Source organism: Rhamphochromis longiceps, linkage group LG9, assembly GCF_057381845.1.
Source record: "Rhamphochromis longiceps isolate RC_006_pf linkage group LG9, R_longiceps_female_GT1.1, whole genome shotgun sequence".
Lineage (NCBI taxonomy): Eukaryota > Metazoa > Chordata > Actinopteri > Cichliformes > Cichlidae > Rhamphochromis > Rhamphochromis longiceps.
Genome location: NC_140565.1, coordinates 30,665,746 through 30,682,671, shown reverse-complemented (window position 1 = coordinate 30,682,671; position 16,926 = coordinate 30,665,746). Strand labels below are relative to the sequence as shown.

The 16,926-nt window shown below is 42.8% G+C and overlaps 1 protein-coding gene across 2 annotated transcripts; it reads right to left on the bottom strand.

Annotated features, from left to right (window-relative positions):
- Window positions 1–981: 981 nt before the first annotated feature.
- LOC146662531 (tumor necrosis factor ligand superfamily member 10-like) lies at window positions 982–14,169 on the bottom strand. 2 transcript variants are annotated; one of them, XM_085419219.1, is made up of 6 exons: window positions 13,342–14,160; window positions 12,234–12,359; window positions 7,980–8,037; window positions 7,771–7,866; window positions 7,026–7,267; window positions 982–2,127 (listed from the first exon to the last, which is right to left on the bottom strand). In XM_085419219.1, exons 1-6 carry the CDS (start codon window positions 13,447–13,449, stop codon window positions 1,918–1,920), a joined length of 840 nt encoding a protein of 279 aa, XP_085275345.1. In that variant the 5' UTR covers window positions 13,450–14,160; the 3' UTR covers window positions 982–1,917. The 2 variants fall into 2 exon arrangements, with proteins under 2 accessions (XP_085275345.1, XP_085275346.1); XM_085419220.1 differs by lacking the exon at window positions 7,771–7,866 and having other exon boundaries at window positions 13,342–14,169.
- Between the last annotated feature and the right edge of the window lie 2,757 nt (window positions 14,170–16,926).

The window sequence follows — 16,926 nt, the reverse complement described above, 5'->3', positions numbered from 1 at the left end:
ACCATTTTCCCGAGTCTGAAAGTCACATCTGCAGTTAATCCAACATAGCATGAATACCAACTGCAAGGGAGCATTTAATGCACCTCTTGGAGAAAGGTTGGAGTTGACGAGCCAAAATGCTGAAGTCTGACAGAAAAAAGCGAGACTGTAAGCAGCCCTATTTCATAGTCCCAATATGGTTGTCAACATGATGGGTCGGTATATTAAGTATATCTGAAAGGCAGTAAATTGTCTCTAAGGTTTATACTTTTACCCACATGTTTGTACTCTGACTGGGGGAATATCAAGAACAAAGGGTTCACGAACTCAATACTTAAATGATTATTATAAAAATAAAAAAATATAGCACAGCATTTACATCTCTAAACAGGAATACACCTAAAATTTCTGTGTGGACTCAAATGACTTTTATACAAACATTTCTTAATGGCAGAACTGAGAACAACTGCAGCTGGTATTGCTTTTGTTTATTTGTGATTGGTGTATCCAGGCCTGGTGGGGAGCACTGTCCCCTCAAAGCAAGATGGTTCCTTGGTTTAAACTTTGTGGCCAGGTGGGCCTTTTATGTGGAGCTTTTGTGTTCTTCCTGTGCCTCCATGGGCTTTTCTCCAGGTGGTCCAGTTTGCTCCCTCAGTCCAAAGACGTACAATTTTCTTAGTGTTTCTAAATTAGTCATAGGCTTGGATATAAGCGTTAAAGCTCTGATTCTTTGTGCTAGCCCCCTGGAAGTGGAAGCCTGTTCAGGCAACACAGGCAGTTTCAATGGTTCCAACTTTTGGTGGTTTTAGGCACGACTGCTTCAGGGGTTAAAGAAGAATAAGAACAAAGAATAAAAGTTTGACAAACTCTCGGTCTTTGGCAAACTTTCCTGTGGATATTTGTGTTGCACAGCCACTTCACAGCCAAATTGTCTACCCCAGGCAAGACCACTATGGCAAAACATTACTTCCATCTGCACTAATTTACTTTTGGCTACATGACTCTGCTCTGGGACCCCTGCAGCAGCAGCAAGACCCTGCAGAGAAGAAAAGAAAAAGAGGCGATAGGTGAAGGTGGGCTACAAAGTGGCTTGCAGGTGTGGAGCAACTGTAGCTAGGCTGAAGCAGTTTAAAACGCATGCCCTACATTACATTTGCCTCAGGGTGTGTAGTAGGCTGTAAGAGTTGATCTGCAGGTTTGCATCTCAGTGTGACATTGAGACCTACCTATCCAAGACTTCAGCTAGTCTGTTGTTTAAGCCTCTGGAGACGCGTAATTTGGGGGGTATTCCGGTGTAGCCCGTGGATTAGTTTAGGAACTCCTTTCTAGATTGCATTTTAGCAAATTGAATCCTCCTTTTGCTCTCCACACAGATTGTAGATGACACAACAAGAAATTAAACAGTTTGTGCAACAAGTAGTCTATATTTTGCTGAAGATCTAGGTTGGATATTGGGTCCAGAGCTATGAATTAGGCATTAGATGCCTAGTTGGATATTAACTCATTCACTGCCAGCCATTGGCAGTGAATGAGTTAAACCCATTGACTCATTCACTGCAATTGACGGCTATAGACGTCAATGGCAGTGAATGAGTTAAAATTGCTTTTGGGCCTAAATATCCTTAAAAACTGTACTTCCGCCTTAAAGAGATGTTTGTAAAAAAAACTACACCCCTGGAAAGTCCAGTCCACACTTACTTTAAGACACTCGAATACAAAAGTCTGTTTGGTTTGATAAGCACTCATGCACAGCCACATCAGTGTCTTCTCCCCCAAGAGAACCAGTGTCGTAAAAGTTGTTTGACTTCTCCTTGACTTTTATAGTTTTGAACTCTAGGAGAAGTCTAGATGCTACCACACTCATCATTACAGCACGGTAGCATCATTAAGCTATTTCACCAGGTAAAACCCGAGATGCCCAGTCCAAGACCTGCTACTCTAGCTGATCAGAAATGCACCGAAGAAGCTGGTCTCCTCGTCCATGTCCACAGCAGATGCATTTGTCACCGTGACGAACAGGCGGTCGCCGGTAGTGAGCGGGAACAGCCCCCCCTGGTGGGCGGAGTGCAGAGAGTACTGGGAACCTCGGGACCAGCAGGAAGTGCGGCTTGTTTTCATCAGCAGGATGGGAGCCGGGTATGAGCTCATCTGTTGGGAGAAGAGCAGGTGAGAGAAATGCGATATGTTAGAAGCGCTAAAGAATGAGTGCTTCAAAGGTGGCGTGAAGGCAGGAATTACAAATTTTGATTTCATGTTTGAGTCTCAACCACAGAGAAGAGAAGCAACCAATCAGCTGTCAGCGAGCTGTCACTGCTTATGATCAAAAACCTCCTAAATTTTGTCTTAAACAAAAGCTTTCTTGGGAGTTGTTTACAAGTTTCTCAATCATACTCTGGTCCAAGAATCTGTCTTTTGCAGGACAAAACAAATTAATTTCAATTATAATCTGGGCTCAGAAAAACAAAGCAAAAGACAAAGAAGAATCCAATCCATGTGCTCCATGAGTACACTGGCAACAGCTGCCTGTGAGAAAATACACACAGTCACAGCAAGACTTCAGACACAAAACCCCGAGGCTTTCATTATTATATCTGGAGACTTTAACCATGCCACACTGGACTCTACTCTGGCTGCTTTTCACCAGTTTGTGAATTGTCCCACAAGAAGCAACAGGACAATTGACCTACTGTATGCTAATGTGAGAGATGCATACAGAGCCACCCCCCTCCCCCCACTAGGGAAGTCAGACCACAACCTGGTTTACCTACAGCCACAATACACACCCCTCGTCCAAAGGCAGCCGGTCACAACGCGCTCCATCCGGAGATGGACCCCAGAAAAGGAGGATGCTCTGAGGGACTGTTATGACAACACAGACTGGGATGTGCTCCTGAGCCCACATGGTGAGGACATAGAGGGGGCGACACACTGTCTTACAGACTACCTCAACTTTTGTGTGGACACGGTCGTCCCTGCTAAGACGGTACGGTGTTATCCTAATAACAAACCGTGGGTAACACAGGAAGTCAAAGCTGTCCTCAACATGAAGAAGAAGGCTTTCAGGAGCAAAGTGAAGGAGGAGATGAAGGCAGCACAGCGGGAGGTGAAACGCTGCCTGAGGGAAGCAAAGGACACCTACAGGAGGAAGGTGGAGCAGAAGTTGGAGAGAAACAATATGAGGGAGGTCTGGAATGGTGTGAAAACCATCACAGGCCACAACACCAAGAAAAGCACAGTGGGGGGGACTGTGGAGAAGGCAAACGAACTCAACAACTTCTTCAACAGGTTTGACCAGCCCACAACCCCCCCACCCTCACCCTCACCTTCACTACAGAGTCCAATCCCCACTCTCCTACCTCCCTCGCTTCCCCCCCTTCCTGACACCATGACACCCCCCTCCTCCAATCCCTCTCTCAGCAGCAAGACATCTCCCCCCCTCCCCTCTTCCCAAACATCTCCCAGTGTCACAGTGGATCAGGTCAGGAGACAACTGAGGAAGCTTCGCCCCAGAAAGGCAGCAGGCCCAGACAAGGTGTGTCCTAGGATGCTTAAGGCGTGTGCTGCTGAACTTGGGGAGCTGCTACAACGAGTCTTCAACCTCAGTCTGCGACTGGGGAGAGTGCCCACCCTATGGAAGACATCCTGCATCGTCCCGGTCCCTAAAAGGAACCGGCCCAATGAGCTGAATGACTTCCGACCGGTGGCACTGACGTCACATCTTATGAAGACTCTAGAGCGGCTCTTCCTCAACCTCCTCCGACCACAGGTACAACATGCCCAGGACCCACTACAGTTTGCATACAAGGCGGGTGTCGGAGTGGAGGATGCCATCCTGTACCTCCTACACAGAGCCCACTCACACCTGGATGGGGGAAAAGGCACGGTCAGGATCCTGTTTCTTGACTTTTCCAGTGCCTTTAATACCATCCGGCCCTGTATGCTTCAGGAAAAACTGAACAGGATGCAGGTGGTCCCCTGCCTGGTGGCTTGGATCTCCGACTACCTCACCGACAGACCACAGTACGTCAGGCTGAAGGACATCACGTCTGACACAGTGGTCAGCAGCACAGGAGCACCACAGGGAACTGTGCTGTCCCCTCTTCTCTTCACCCTGTACACCTCTGACTTCTGCTACAACTCTGAATTATGCCACATTCAGAAGTTTGCAGACGACACAGCCATCATGGGGTGTATCTGGGATGATCAGGAAGAGGAGTACAGAAGTCTGGTGAGGAACTTTGTCGCATGGAGTCACACAAACCACCTGCAACTCAACACCTCAAAGACTAAGGAACTGGTTGTGGACTTCGGGAGGTCCAGAGAAGGTCCACTGCCGGTTCAGATAGAGGGGGAGGAGGTGGAGGTGGTCAACAAGTACAAGTACCTCGGGCTGTGGGTGGACAATAAACTGGACTGGTCATGCAACACAGAGTACCTGTATAAAAAAGCCCAAAGCCGACTGTACTTCCTCAGGAGGCTGAGGTCTTTTAACATCTGCAGGAAGCTCCTGAGGATGTTTTACCAGTCGGTGGTTGCTGGAGTACTTTTCTATGCTGTGGTGTGCTGGGGGAGCAGCACAGCAAAGAAGGACTCATCCAGGCTGGAGAAACTGATCAGGAGGGCTAGCTCTGTGGTCGGCATGAAGCTGGACACTCTGGTGACAGTGGCAGAGAAAAGGACATTAAAGAAACTGATGGACATTATGGACAATGCCAGACATCCTCTGCACACGGCCATAAACAATCAGAAGAGTCTGTTCAGTGACAGGTTGCTTCTCCCAAAGACAAGAACTAACAGACTTAAAAACTCCTTCGTCCCACACGCCATCAGACTGTTTAACTCCTCTCTGGAGGGGAGAGGGAGGGGAAACAGGAGGACAAAGGAGGGGGGAACAACTAAGCTGTAGTGCCTCTTCACCTCACTGTGCAATACTTTTGTAAATAGTCAACGGTGCAATAGACTCAATACTTGAAATGTGCAATTCACTTGTATTTTTTATTTTTATTCCTATTTATTCTATTTATCCCCTTCGTATATTTTATTTATATTGTCTCTGTATTTATATATATGTGTGTGTGTATAACTCTGTAACTTCTGTCGGTGCTGTGCTTTTTGGAAATCGAATTTCCCAGAGGAACCCACCCGAGGGATTAATAAAGTTCTATCTTATCTTATCTTATCTTATCTTATATGGCCCTTCGGTGGCTGGTTTCTAAATGCTCACTAATAAAAAACAAGACTATTACTCAGAAAAGCTTTAACACAGACTTCTTTGATGGCCTGTACTACACAGTATCATTTCAGCACCAGAGGTTTTCGCTTGGTCGTTCAGCAAAAAAATCAAGTGGAAGTTGGTCAGGTGATAGTTGAGGCAGCTAATTTGGCTAATGCTAATCAGCTGCAGCTTGCCTGGTGAGTGACTGGTTACTGTCACATACCTGCAAACATCAAGCATGACCACTGTTAAACTAGTGAAGTCCAACAGTCACATTTAATAAAACATCCATTTACAAACAGATGGCACACGGCCCGGGATGCCTTAAAAGATTGTGACAATAAGTTCAGCATGTTTTTCCACTTGCACAGTCTCCACAGTCACTACAAGAAAGATTGTTGTCATAAATAACGGAGAAGCATCGGTGCAGATCCTCGGCTCAACCTCCTTAATTTGGTTTGTTATGACAGGCCATCTTAGGGCTGTTCGATATAACGATATATATCGGATGACGATATAAAAACGTCTATCGTTTCATTTTACGCTATCGTTTGTTTCGTGGTGTCGCAAAATAAACTCTTTACGGCAATATTTGTTCATGGTTTTGATGGTCACTGTAGTGGCTATATTAATTTCTTAAAGTTCTATCTTTCTCTTATATTTTATATAACCACACTACAGATGGACAAGTGCCTGTGACGGTAAAACCATCGCGTGTCTGCTTGTTTATGTTCCACATAAACCTTTCACAATAAAGCTCAAGATCCTGTTGAGACTTTTCAAAATAAACTGAATCACGTGAAAGAGCAGATCATTTACAGATGAGAAGTAAAAAAGAGCCGCAGGTGCTAAAAAATAAACCTTAGACTCAAACGTTAGAACAGGCTTTTCCCCGCAGCACGCCGTGTAATAAATAAATACTCACAAAGAAAACGGCGGCCGTTACAACTTACGTCTAAAAATGTATAGTTTCATGCATCGGTTAAAACACTCGACTCCAGCTACATGATGCGCAGCTGGAAACACTTCACGCAAGTCGAGCTGCCCGAGATTCACAGAATTTACAAAAATGTTAAATTTTTGTGATTTATATCGTTATCGGACGATAGAATTCTTATATCGGGATATGAGATTTTGGTCATATCGCACAGCCCTAGGCCATCTGTAATGTCTTCTTCAGAAGGACTCCAAAGACTCCGAACAATGATTCAGGCGTCTGAATTGGCAGAAATTAACAGTTTGAACAAACACTCTCATGAACTCATCAGCTTTAAAACTTGCGACACAATCCCAACTATTACATCCTGATCAACCAGACTGGATGCCCCAGTGGGCTCCATTTTTGACATTTTTATTTTAATTCATTTTTGATCCAAAAATAAAAAGCACAATGGATTTGAATGCCCATTAATACACAAGCATAATGCTAGAAAATGGCTCTTTTTCATTTTTACGGGTAAAATATGTCCCCTTTAATTGAAGTTTTAGCTGACAAAGCAGAAGCCAAAGGTTACTCGATATTTACAGCAATTCTGTCTGAATGCTTATTAGTCATCATATTTTACTAGTCAGACACCATCCTAACACACCCCTGCCCGCCCCAGTGACTCAACAGTCTGCGATGTTCTGTGCAACAAACACTAAAAGATTACAAATAAATGTGCAGATAGGTCAAGACAAGCTGGATTTAATTCATGCAGAAGGAGTTTTGTTTTATCGCCAAAATGAATAATTAGACTGATGCATGAGTACAGGTCAAACCAAATTTTTACAACACTAGACGAGTGAAAGAACAAAAAGTGATAAGTTAGTTTATGAATGTGTCTCTCACCTTCTTATAGATGTACTGCAGCAGAGGTTTCCCCCTATCCTCCACCTCCTCGCTGTCCTCTCCATCCTCCCCCAGGTGGCTGTGTCTGAAGTAAGTCTGGGCGTAGACGTAGTAGAGGCCCGGCTGCGACACCACCAGCTCCCCATCCACCAGCTGGACGTCCTGGAGGAAGGCCAGCCCCTTACGGCCCTCCCACCATGAGATCTTCTGGCCATAAACGCGCCGCCCAGCAAAGACTGGAGCTGAGGAAGTAAGGCAAGTGGACAACATCAGATTTTGTTATGCAATCACATGTGATGACAGCTAAAACTTCATTTTAAGGGTGGTGGAGTTCAACAGTTTGTTTTAAAGACTCCTAATAACGAGGTCAGGATATGTGAACGTAATCATTCTGAGCCAAAAACTCTCAGTTTTGGGAGTTTGTTCTACTCATAAATCTCTATGATGTCGGTGAGAGGGGATATCCCTAATGTGGTCATCTTGGGCCCAGAAGCCGCACCCAACTGCTGTCCAAATTTTGTTAATGAGGGGCATTCAATAAGAAGAAAGTTGGCTTAAAGGGCAAACAGTTTGTTTAAGACAGGGGATCTGGCTTATTTTGAAGTGTAACTCATGCAAAGCTACGCTAGTAGAGTCCAAGAATAAAATACAGACGTTGCCTTTAAATTGAAAGGTCACTCTGTGCATGCTGTTTAAATTTTGCTCTAACGCAATCCGCCTAACGGCCACTTTCAGCAGCACTCACCTCCTCCTGCTCGCTCCAGTTTGGGGACATAGCTGCCCGTGACATGAGCGGCAACTTTGGGGCGAGAGAGAGAGAGCAGCACCTGGGAGACTTCATCTAACGTGAAGGAAAGGATGGAAAATGCACCCAGAAAAGTCCGATCAGAGGATAGATCAGTATTTAGTAGGTCATAGGTCAGATGTTTGCATGTTTCGGTTTTGCTTTCTCACCTTTCACTTCCGACGAATTCTGCCTCAGCCTCTGCCTCTGCCTCTGCTGAGACAATGACTGTAGGAAAAACAGTGGTGAAGTAAGATTTTTGAGTAATATGTCTGTAACATTAAACATAGTAATAACCTTTTGCCACTTTATCTGCCGAGCGGGGCCATCAGCTCATACCGCAGACCTGCCAAGCAGCGTCTTATCTAACTTTGACCCTGTAAATGTGCTGACATCAGATCAGGAGACTTGCTCCTTTGAATAAAAAAAGAAGTCTTCGTGTTAACGTTGGCAACGGATTCTTTCCTGGAAACGACCCGTCTCCAATTTCCTCGTGTTTTTCATTTCTTTTGCCAATTAATTGGAAACTACTGCCAAACCAACTAAAACCATTTTCTAAATAATGGTTCTGGACAGTTTAGCTCAGCTGCAGAAATGTGTTTTAAAAGAAAAAAAAGAAGAGGCTTTCTGAAAGAATCTGAGAAAAGAGATAAGACATCATTTAATGATTATTTAGCTGTCAAAGAGATGATCAGAACATAACAACAGGTAACTTATTCAAATATTCCCAAAAAAGATGAGTTAATCATCGGAGATTAGAGATTCATGCATACTTTAAAAACAAGATGTCACTGGATAGTTTCAGCATGGGAATACTAATACCGGGTTGTCAGTCTGACAAACGGCTGGTCAGCCGGTTCATTGCTTTGGTTCAAACAGAAATATTTTCTCCTACAGGATCAATTGTCTTAAGGTGTCTTTTTTTATGCAAATAATGCTTCTTAGTGGCAAAATCCTGCTGATATTGGTGCTAGCACATTTGTAGGAACTAAGACTCATCACACCAGGCGGACAGGAGAGTCGTCTGCTGCTCATCTGCTTCAAGTTTTGACATGTTCCGTGTTCAGAGAAGCTCTTCTTCATACCTTGGTTGTAACGAGTGGTTTGTTACTATCGCCTTCCTATCAGTTCAATCTGGCATCAATGACGCATTTTCATCCAGAGAACTCACGGTCACTGGATATTTCGTCTTTTTCAGACAAGTGTCTGTAAACCAAAGAGATGACTGTGTGGGAAAATCCCAGCAGGTCAGCAGTTTCTGAGACACTCAGATCAGCTTGTCTGGCACCAACAACCTTTCAAAGTCACTTAAATCACCTTTTTCCCCATTCTGATGATCAGGTTGAACTTTGTCTGCATGTCTAAATGCACTGAGTTGCTGCCATGTGATTGGCTGACTAGATAGCTTTGTTAAAAAGCAGCTCAACAGGTGTACCTAACAAAGTGGCCAGTGAGTACAATAAAATGATTAAATTAGGTTTAATTGATGCTGTAAATCTTTACACCAACACATCTGCAGCTATGGGTGTTTTTTAGGTTTCTACCATTCACCTGCCTGTTGAGTGTGTTTTTAGAGGAAATACTACTGTAGATTCAGATTCCTTCCGAGTTTAAAAACCCGAACCAACGTCCTGGATCAGACCGTCTCTGTGTTGTTTATGTTCTGAACTAAATTTAATCAACCAGCAGAATCGGAAAAAATCCAACTCGAAGTATTTAGCAGAGCAGCAAAGTCAGAGGAGGAGAGAAGGGAACGAAAACAAACAATGTGCACAAATAGCAAGCAAAAGAAAATGAATATGTTTGCTGTGTGTGTGTGTGTGTGTGTGTGTGTGTGTGTGTGTGTGTGTGTGTGTGTGTGTGTGTGTGTGTGTGTGTGTGTGTGTGTGTGTGTGTGTGTCAGTGCAGGGCAGGGCAGGTGAATGCATTCCTGTGCTGATTAAACCACACAGGATCACATCACATCTCCAGCTATGAAGGAGTTCATTGTGCATCCGCAGGCAGTGATTTGGATCATTTCAGTTTTTCTTTCTTCAGCGAATATCCACAGGAAGCCCCTAATAATGATAATAATAATGACCCCTCTTTGAGTTTAAGAGATAAAGCTGCCTTTATTCTACATTTTTCTTTCTGCCAATGAATCCCATGGAAAACAATAAATTAATAGTTTTAGGATAACAATGGAGCCCTGTTAAACAGAAGCCTTGTTTTTTTTAGTCGTACTCCTGCTCTCCCGTGGCGCCCCTCTTGTGTTTATCATCAAGAGTAAAACTTTGCTTGAAATTTTCTTTGCTTGAAATTTAATTGAACTCCAGCTGTGCGGAGTTCAATTAAATAAGGGACCGCGGAATAAAAAATAACAATAAACCTTCTTCAGCATTTGCTTTGTAAGCATTTTTCAGACTTTGCAGCTGGGAGGAGTGTAGGAGGTTAGCAATGTCTCCAAAGCCCTGTGGGTGGGGAGTTTTTGATGCAGTGCAGTGAAGGAGAAGAAATTAAGTTTTGAAATCTCAGCAGCTGGCCAAATCATTCGAGTCATTAATAGAGATCGGCTGAAACCGATATGCACAGCTCATTTTCAGATTTTACCAAGCGGAAAAACTCTGCAGCTGAGACATGAAAGCAACTCTGAGCTGCCAGAAGCTGCAGAGCCTCTAATGCAGCGGTCCCCAACCTTTTTTACGCCACGGACCGGTTTATGCCCGACAATATTTTCATGGACCGGCCTTTAAGGTGTCGCGGATAAATACAACAAAATAAAACTAGTACCGGTACCGAAAAAAAGAAAATTTATTCATAACACAGATGAAAAGACCCAGGAAAACCGAGTAAACGATAAAAACGATAACAAAATAACGCTGAAAACCGATAAAAACCCTGAAAACTATACATTTCACACCTGAGCCTCAACTCTCGCGGCCCGGTACCAAACGACTCATGGACCGGTACCGGTCCGAGGCCCGGGGGTTGGGGACCGCTGCTCTAATGACCACTTGAGGCTCCTAAAGTGAGTCAGTCCCCCCAGTAACTCCCAGGTTTAACATGTACACCTTCAGATTTAAACAGGTTTACTGAAAACTGTTTTTATTCTAGTGACTTATTGAACCCTTCATAGTAGCTTTATGAGACCTGAATTATTTTAAGTTTATCCAGGCTTAAAGTTAGGGCTGTGCGTCTGATGAGTGTCAGGTAGCCTGTAGCTCTCTGCTAATATGTGGATTCTGGATACCAGCAGCTTTTCCAGGAAGTCTTTGTCTCTTCTTTGGTATTTTATCACTGTTTCTAAGTACTAATTATCTGATATATGTGTCTGTAGGTTACAACTAAACAGTCTATGGATGCAGCAACAACAAGAACAGCATGGCATCAGCCAAAATGCTATCACTGAGGCTTCAGAAGAGGGTTTTAGAAAGAATCAGGTGACGTCAGAGGCATTATATTCAGAGCAGCAAGTTAAAAGCCAATCAAGTTGCTGTGCATGTGAATAGGAGAGGCGGTTTCTGCTGTGTGGTAGCAGACACAGCTCTCTATTGGTTAAATATAAAGATGTATTTAAGTGTATTCTAACTTTTTCTTGGCTTCCTGTATCCATAGTGTGCATAAACATGGCGCGTATTCAGCATATGTTGAGTTGCTGTTTGTGTCGGCACTCTAATGAACGAATGATAACATTTCATGACTAATACTGGTTTACTCATCGTGTAGTCAGTGTGGGGCTCTGGAGTGTGTGTCAAACGTCTACAATAATGAATCTGTTAAAATGTTTATATTACTTTGAAACCCACTTTGAGGTTTAGATTTAAAATGTTTTTACAATGAGCGCACTGTGTTTATACCCTGTTTATTTTAGCATAACTAACGCCATTTCTCTTAGACGTTTCAGTGACGTTCTTCTTCTACAATAATGAAATTATTTAGATGTGTTAGCTGTTGTGTTGCTTGTTTATTAGTGAAGTTAGTTATTTGTATAACAAGCAAAACCCTCAATACTTCATCTTAAATACTGTTTTGTCCAATGTGTAACAACATTTGAACATTTCAATGAAAATGAACTTAAGAAATGCTTATTTGCCATCACTGGTATTCCTGCAGGATGAGGTCAAAATGATCCCCTAAGAGGTTTCAGTGTTAAACCTCATTTCGGGGCAAGGTAGCCAAACATTATAAGAGGGTTTTATCAGATTTGCTGCTTATTCTCTACATGTTTTTACATCCCACTGACAGCTTAAAGTTAAGACGCTTTCTCCCTATTAATTTAGACTGTAGCTTTAAAGTAAGCACCCTGATTTCTTTCACAGTTTTAATTTAATTTCAAAGTAATGCCACAGTGGCTGCATTCATTGTTTACATACAGTTTGTGGATTTTATAGGTCAGTTAAGTTCTGGGGGGTAAAAGTAAGCAATAATTCCTCGTGATACTGTACCTTCTCGATGAGGAGGTGAACCTGCTGAGTGACCTGCCAGCATAGATCCCCTCGCACATCCGTGATGCTCTGCAGGTCAGTGCCCGTCAGACAGGAGACACTGCTCCTGGCAAAAGTCTCCTTTATCTGCGAATAGTGACGGTATGAAGTATAGCATGGAACAAGTGGAGCAATGTCTCTTTATTTTCCCATCAAACATTCCTGACACACCTGACGGTCTCTGTGGTTTCATTTTGCAAAACCAAAAGTTGTTTTCAAGGTCTGTTCGCTTTAAAAACATAATTTTACATGCTGATGTTAACTTAATTGCACCAATTTTTCTTGCTCTTTTTTTGTAGAAAAATGCCCATTGTCCACACTAAAACAATTACTGTCTAAAGAGTTGGCTTTAGAACCTGAGTCATCATAATTTCCTGGCATGCATCCCTTTCCTTCCTTGTCATGTGTTTAAGTTTCATTTTCCACATATCGCTGCTGCATCTCATCTCTGGGTTAATGATTGATTACTGTAAACAAAGGCTGAGAGTTGTACTGGACTGAATCCATCTGAGCAGAGGACTCTCAGATGTACTTCAACAAAAGTACAGTCAGGGCAGCATAATCACACTCACAAAAATTCAGGCGCATAGGTCTGTACAAACTCTTCCTGACAGTCACAGATGATCGTAAAATGATCTGCAGGCCACCTCTCCTGCTGCTTTTCTTTTTAACTTCCTTGTTCTCTGTTCTACGTTTGCAGCTGCAGAGAAAAACAAGGTGTGTATGTTTGCGTGACATTGCATTGTGCAAACCTTACTCCAGAGCAGCATAAGTGACCTGCATTACAATGTGTAAAAGAAAAGAAAAAAAGAAAAATAAATTAAAAGTGGGCTATATGTTCTTTGGAGCGCAGCAGCAACACCAGAGCGCAAAACTAATTAAAGTGGTTTGCTCCAGAACTTGTCACCGCTGAACTGCGCATTAAAACTCTAATTAAGTCAGCAGCAAAATGAAGTAAAACGCGGCTGCATCAACTTTGCCCCCGCCTCGCTGTGCGCAAAGCACGGCCATGCGTAAAAGCCTCCGCGCGTCCCTTACTCCTCTGTCCGAACTTTAAATTCTTCCTTACCGAGTTGAGAGCCGTTGTGAAGTGCAGCACGGTGATGGTGACGACCACAGTCTGCAGCAGAACCGCCACCAGCAGCAGGACCCCGAGCTTCGGACCGGAGCCCGTCATAACGACAGACTGCCGTCCGGTACCCGACCAGCGCCACCCGTCCCGTTCGCAGACGTCCAGAACAAGAACAATGGCAGAGAGCTGACTGCTTAACTTCTACCCTCTCTGTCCCCTGCAAGCAGGAGGAGGAGGAGGAGGCGGGGCCGGGCCTGAAGAACAAGAGCTTTTCCCTCTTTGAGATTTGTGCTGCAGGGATTATTGTTTCATTTCTGCGCTGAAAAAACACAGATAGCCTTCTAGTTTATTATGAAGTCTCATATCGTTGCTATAGATCTCTGCTCCAAGTTTTACTGTGAGAAAAATGCCTTTGACATGACCGGAGATCATGTTCTGAAACATGCTCAGAATAGCTCAGCAGTTGGATTTTGGAATGCACAGGACAGAGAGTTTGTGGAGGCTAATCTAAACGAATGATTTCACCACTTGTATTAAATCTTTATGAATTTGTGGTCCAGGGCAACAATGGAACAGCTGTGTTTATCATTAGTATCCTAAATTAATTGTATCTTCAGTTCAGATGTAAGGGGTCATATGTGTGTATCGCCCACTTAACTGTTTTGATTTGGGGATTCAGAGAGGTGAAACGTCTTCAAGCAACTTAAAGAAGTCCAGACGCTTTTCTTTGCAAGCTCCTTTGACTACGATGACCTGGATGACTGAGAACCTTCACAGACATTTGGGGATTCACTTTTTCTAGTTTCAAGTTTTTCCTGCTGCCTGGTGTCAAGTTAATAAGCTGTTAATAAGCTGTGTTTCTTTCCATAAGGAAGAGGAAGAGCATTAATTCAGCAGTCATGCCTTACATAACAAATGGTATCTAACTGTATGAATGAATAAAGTGTATTAATTCGTACAATAACAAATAGAAACTAAAATAAGCATATTTGTTATTCACCTGTTGTGTCATTTCAACTCATTGTGAGTCTTTACTACTTGCTGCTGTCATTTTACACTTGAACTGGTTTCTCTGTGGCACCTCCTTTTACTGCTCAGACACGCACAAGCATCACACTTGGCAAGAGGTGCGGTGAAATCATATTAATTGAGTTGACAACAACAATGTAATGTAATATCTCTTCCAACAAGTATTACACTGAACAAGTGAGAGCAAGAGAGACAAAGAAGCCAACAGGGGAAAAACTGTAGGAGGTTTTCAGTCATTTCAGTGTGTTTGACCACAGTTTGTGTTGAGGTCAAAACTCTTTACAGCCTCCAAACTGCTGGTCCTTTGTAGTTAACTTCCTCCGTGCTATGTTAATGCTGTCAACACCGAACAACACCGGAGTAAAATGAATAAATTGTCCATTTGTCATTTTGTCATTTGTTAAGATTTTAGGACATTTTGAGATTTTTTTGAGATTCAGGTCTTTGAGTAAGTTTTGGATCGATACCTGATCCAAGTGTCACATTTTTGCATCATTTTTGGCACTTTAAGCTTTGTCCTTCAATGAACTCCTTCTTGGAAAATTGTCAGATTTAGATAATATTTTGTCATTCTTATCTTTAATATTCTAAAAGTTTAAACTTTTGCTACAGTATCCAGGGTGCTGTAGCAAATTTCAGAGTTTCATGAAAACAATACCGAAGTTTTAACTTCAAAGCGCATGCTTAGGAGTTCCATCTGAAGGGATCAGCGTGCATGAAATTCTTTGGCTGCATATAATATCCCAAGATGAACAAAACAACTTCTTGCAGACATACCCAAAATCCAACAGAAAACTGAATTGACTGTGTAATTACTGACATTTACAGGCTTTATACGTAAAAACAAACAAAGAAAAACCCGGTGCAGAAGGTTGATCAGGTCATCATGTAGGAAAAGTTTAAAGCAGGTTGGGAAGCTTTTGATTTTTTATTGACCAAAGGCTCCACGGTGCAGGTTTTAATGCCGGCACTGTCCATTCTACTGTGTTTATTATTCCTGATAAGTTGCATGTATGAAATTCTGTAGCCACACATATGAAAAACTCTTGTATCATCACCTTGAACTGTCAAGACTAATGGACTGGTAGAGTCAGGTGCACACTCAGGAGAGCTCAGTCAGTGCATTTATTTACAGTGAAGACGCTATTGCAAATGTGCAAACAGGGAATGGTGCTCCAGGGAGGGGGGTCCAATGGAAAGGGGTCTAAATATCCACTATGTGCAGTTTTCTCACTCTCACGCTCAAGGTCACACCCACCACAATGGTGGAGGAAATCCAGGAACCTGTGCACAGGGAACAGAGGGTCAAAATCCACAAAGCCAGGAGCAGAGCAAAAACACACGTAGATAGAAGCTGGAGCAGAAGCCAAGGAGGTTCAGGGACCACAACATAAACCTAACATGATGTCAGTCATTTTAAATTTACTGTGTGATTATGGTGCCATTTTTACTATTTGCAGGCTTTTTACTTTTAGCAAACTCCTCACAGAAAATTTATCACATTACCATATTTGGTCAGTTTATTCTTATAGGATGTTTGTGACGCTTTTGTTTCAAACCTTTGAGTTTTTATTGAAGGGCATGTAATTTGTGATTTTATATGTTTCTACCATGAAACATCAACCACCCTAAAAGCCTAATAACTCATATGTACATAGCACATACTCAAAGGCCTCAGTAAATACGTGCCATTTTAATTGTTTTTAAAAATGTCCAGAGAAATGTCCACACTCTGAACACAGCCTAGTCTCCAAGATCCACAATGGGTCATTGCAGATCTCACAGACTAGGCTGTGTTCAGAGAATGGAAGCAGCAGCAGTAAAGGCTCTGTCCACAAAGGACTGCAGTCTGGTGTGAGAGATGGAGAGTAAGCCTTTATCTGTGAAATACAGAATTTAAAATGGGGAGTAAGGGAGGAGAAGGTCAGATAAATACTGTGGAGCACACGCATGTAGGGATTTATAGGTGAGGAGAAGGACTTTATATGAGAAACATGTTTTATATGCAGGGTTTGATAGGGAGACCAAACAAGCAGGAACAAAGGTTTCAGCTGCAGAGTCTGAGCGCTTTGGCTGGAGTCTGGAGATGTTCTTTAGTTGGTAGAAGGCAGAGTTACAGATGGATTTAATATGGGATGAGAATAATTGGGTGGAATCCAGGATATGACACCCAGGTTGCAGACCTCTGGAGATGGTGAAATATATCATCCATCAATGTACAGATGGGCAGCTTTTCAAAGCAGAGATTTGAGAGCCATAAACCAGGAGTTCAGTTTTACTGTTGATCAGTTTTAGAAAACTGTTTGAGATCCTGTTTCTGATTTCTCCCAAGCAGCTGGTAAGGAACAAATGGGAGTACTGGCAACTGTATGTCATTAGCATAGCAGTGGAAACTGAACGTGATGAAAGGAAGAGATCCCAATAGATCCTTGAAGAACTCCTTGGTTGACTGAAACAGAGGAACATAAGCATTTTTAGGTGACATATTGCGTACTGCCAGTAATGTAAGACTGAAACCAGAGCCAATGTGAAAGAAGAAGAAGAGACTTTCTC

What these genes read in the sequence shown, in the direction of transcription:
- LOC146662531 (XM_085419219.1), bottom strand. Translation starts at nt 13,449, where the DNA reads ATGACGGGCTCCGGTCCGAAGCTCGGGGTCCTGCTGCTGGTGGCGGTT. An exon ending in TCACAACGGCTCTCAACTCG is followed by an intron (nt 12,360 to 13,341) that starts GTAAGGAAGAAT and finishes CACTATTCGCAG; the next exon opens with ATAAAGGAGACTTTTGCCAG. An exon ending in ACTGGAGCGAGCAGGAGGAG is followed by an intron (nt 7,268 to 7,770) that starts GTGAGTGCTGCT and finishes TTACTTCCTCAG; the next exon opens with CTCCAGTCTTTGCTGGGCGG.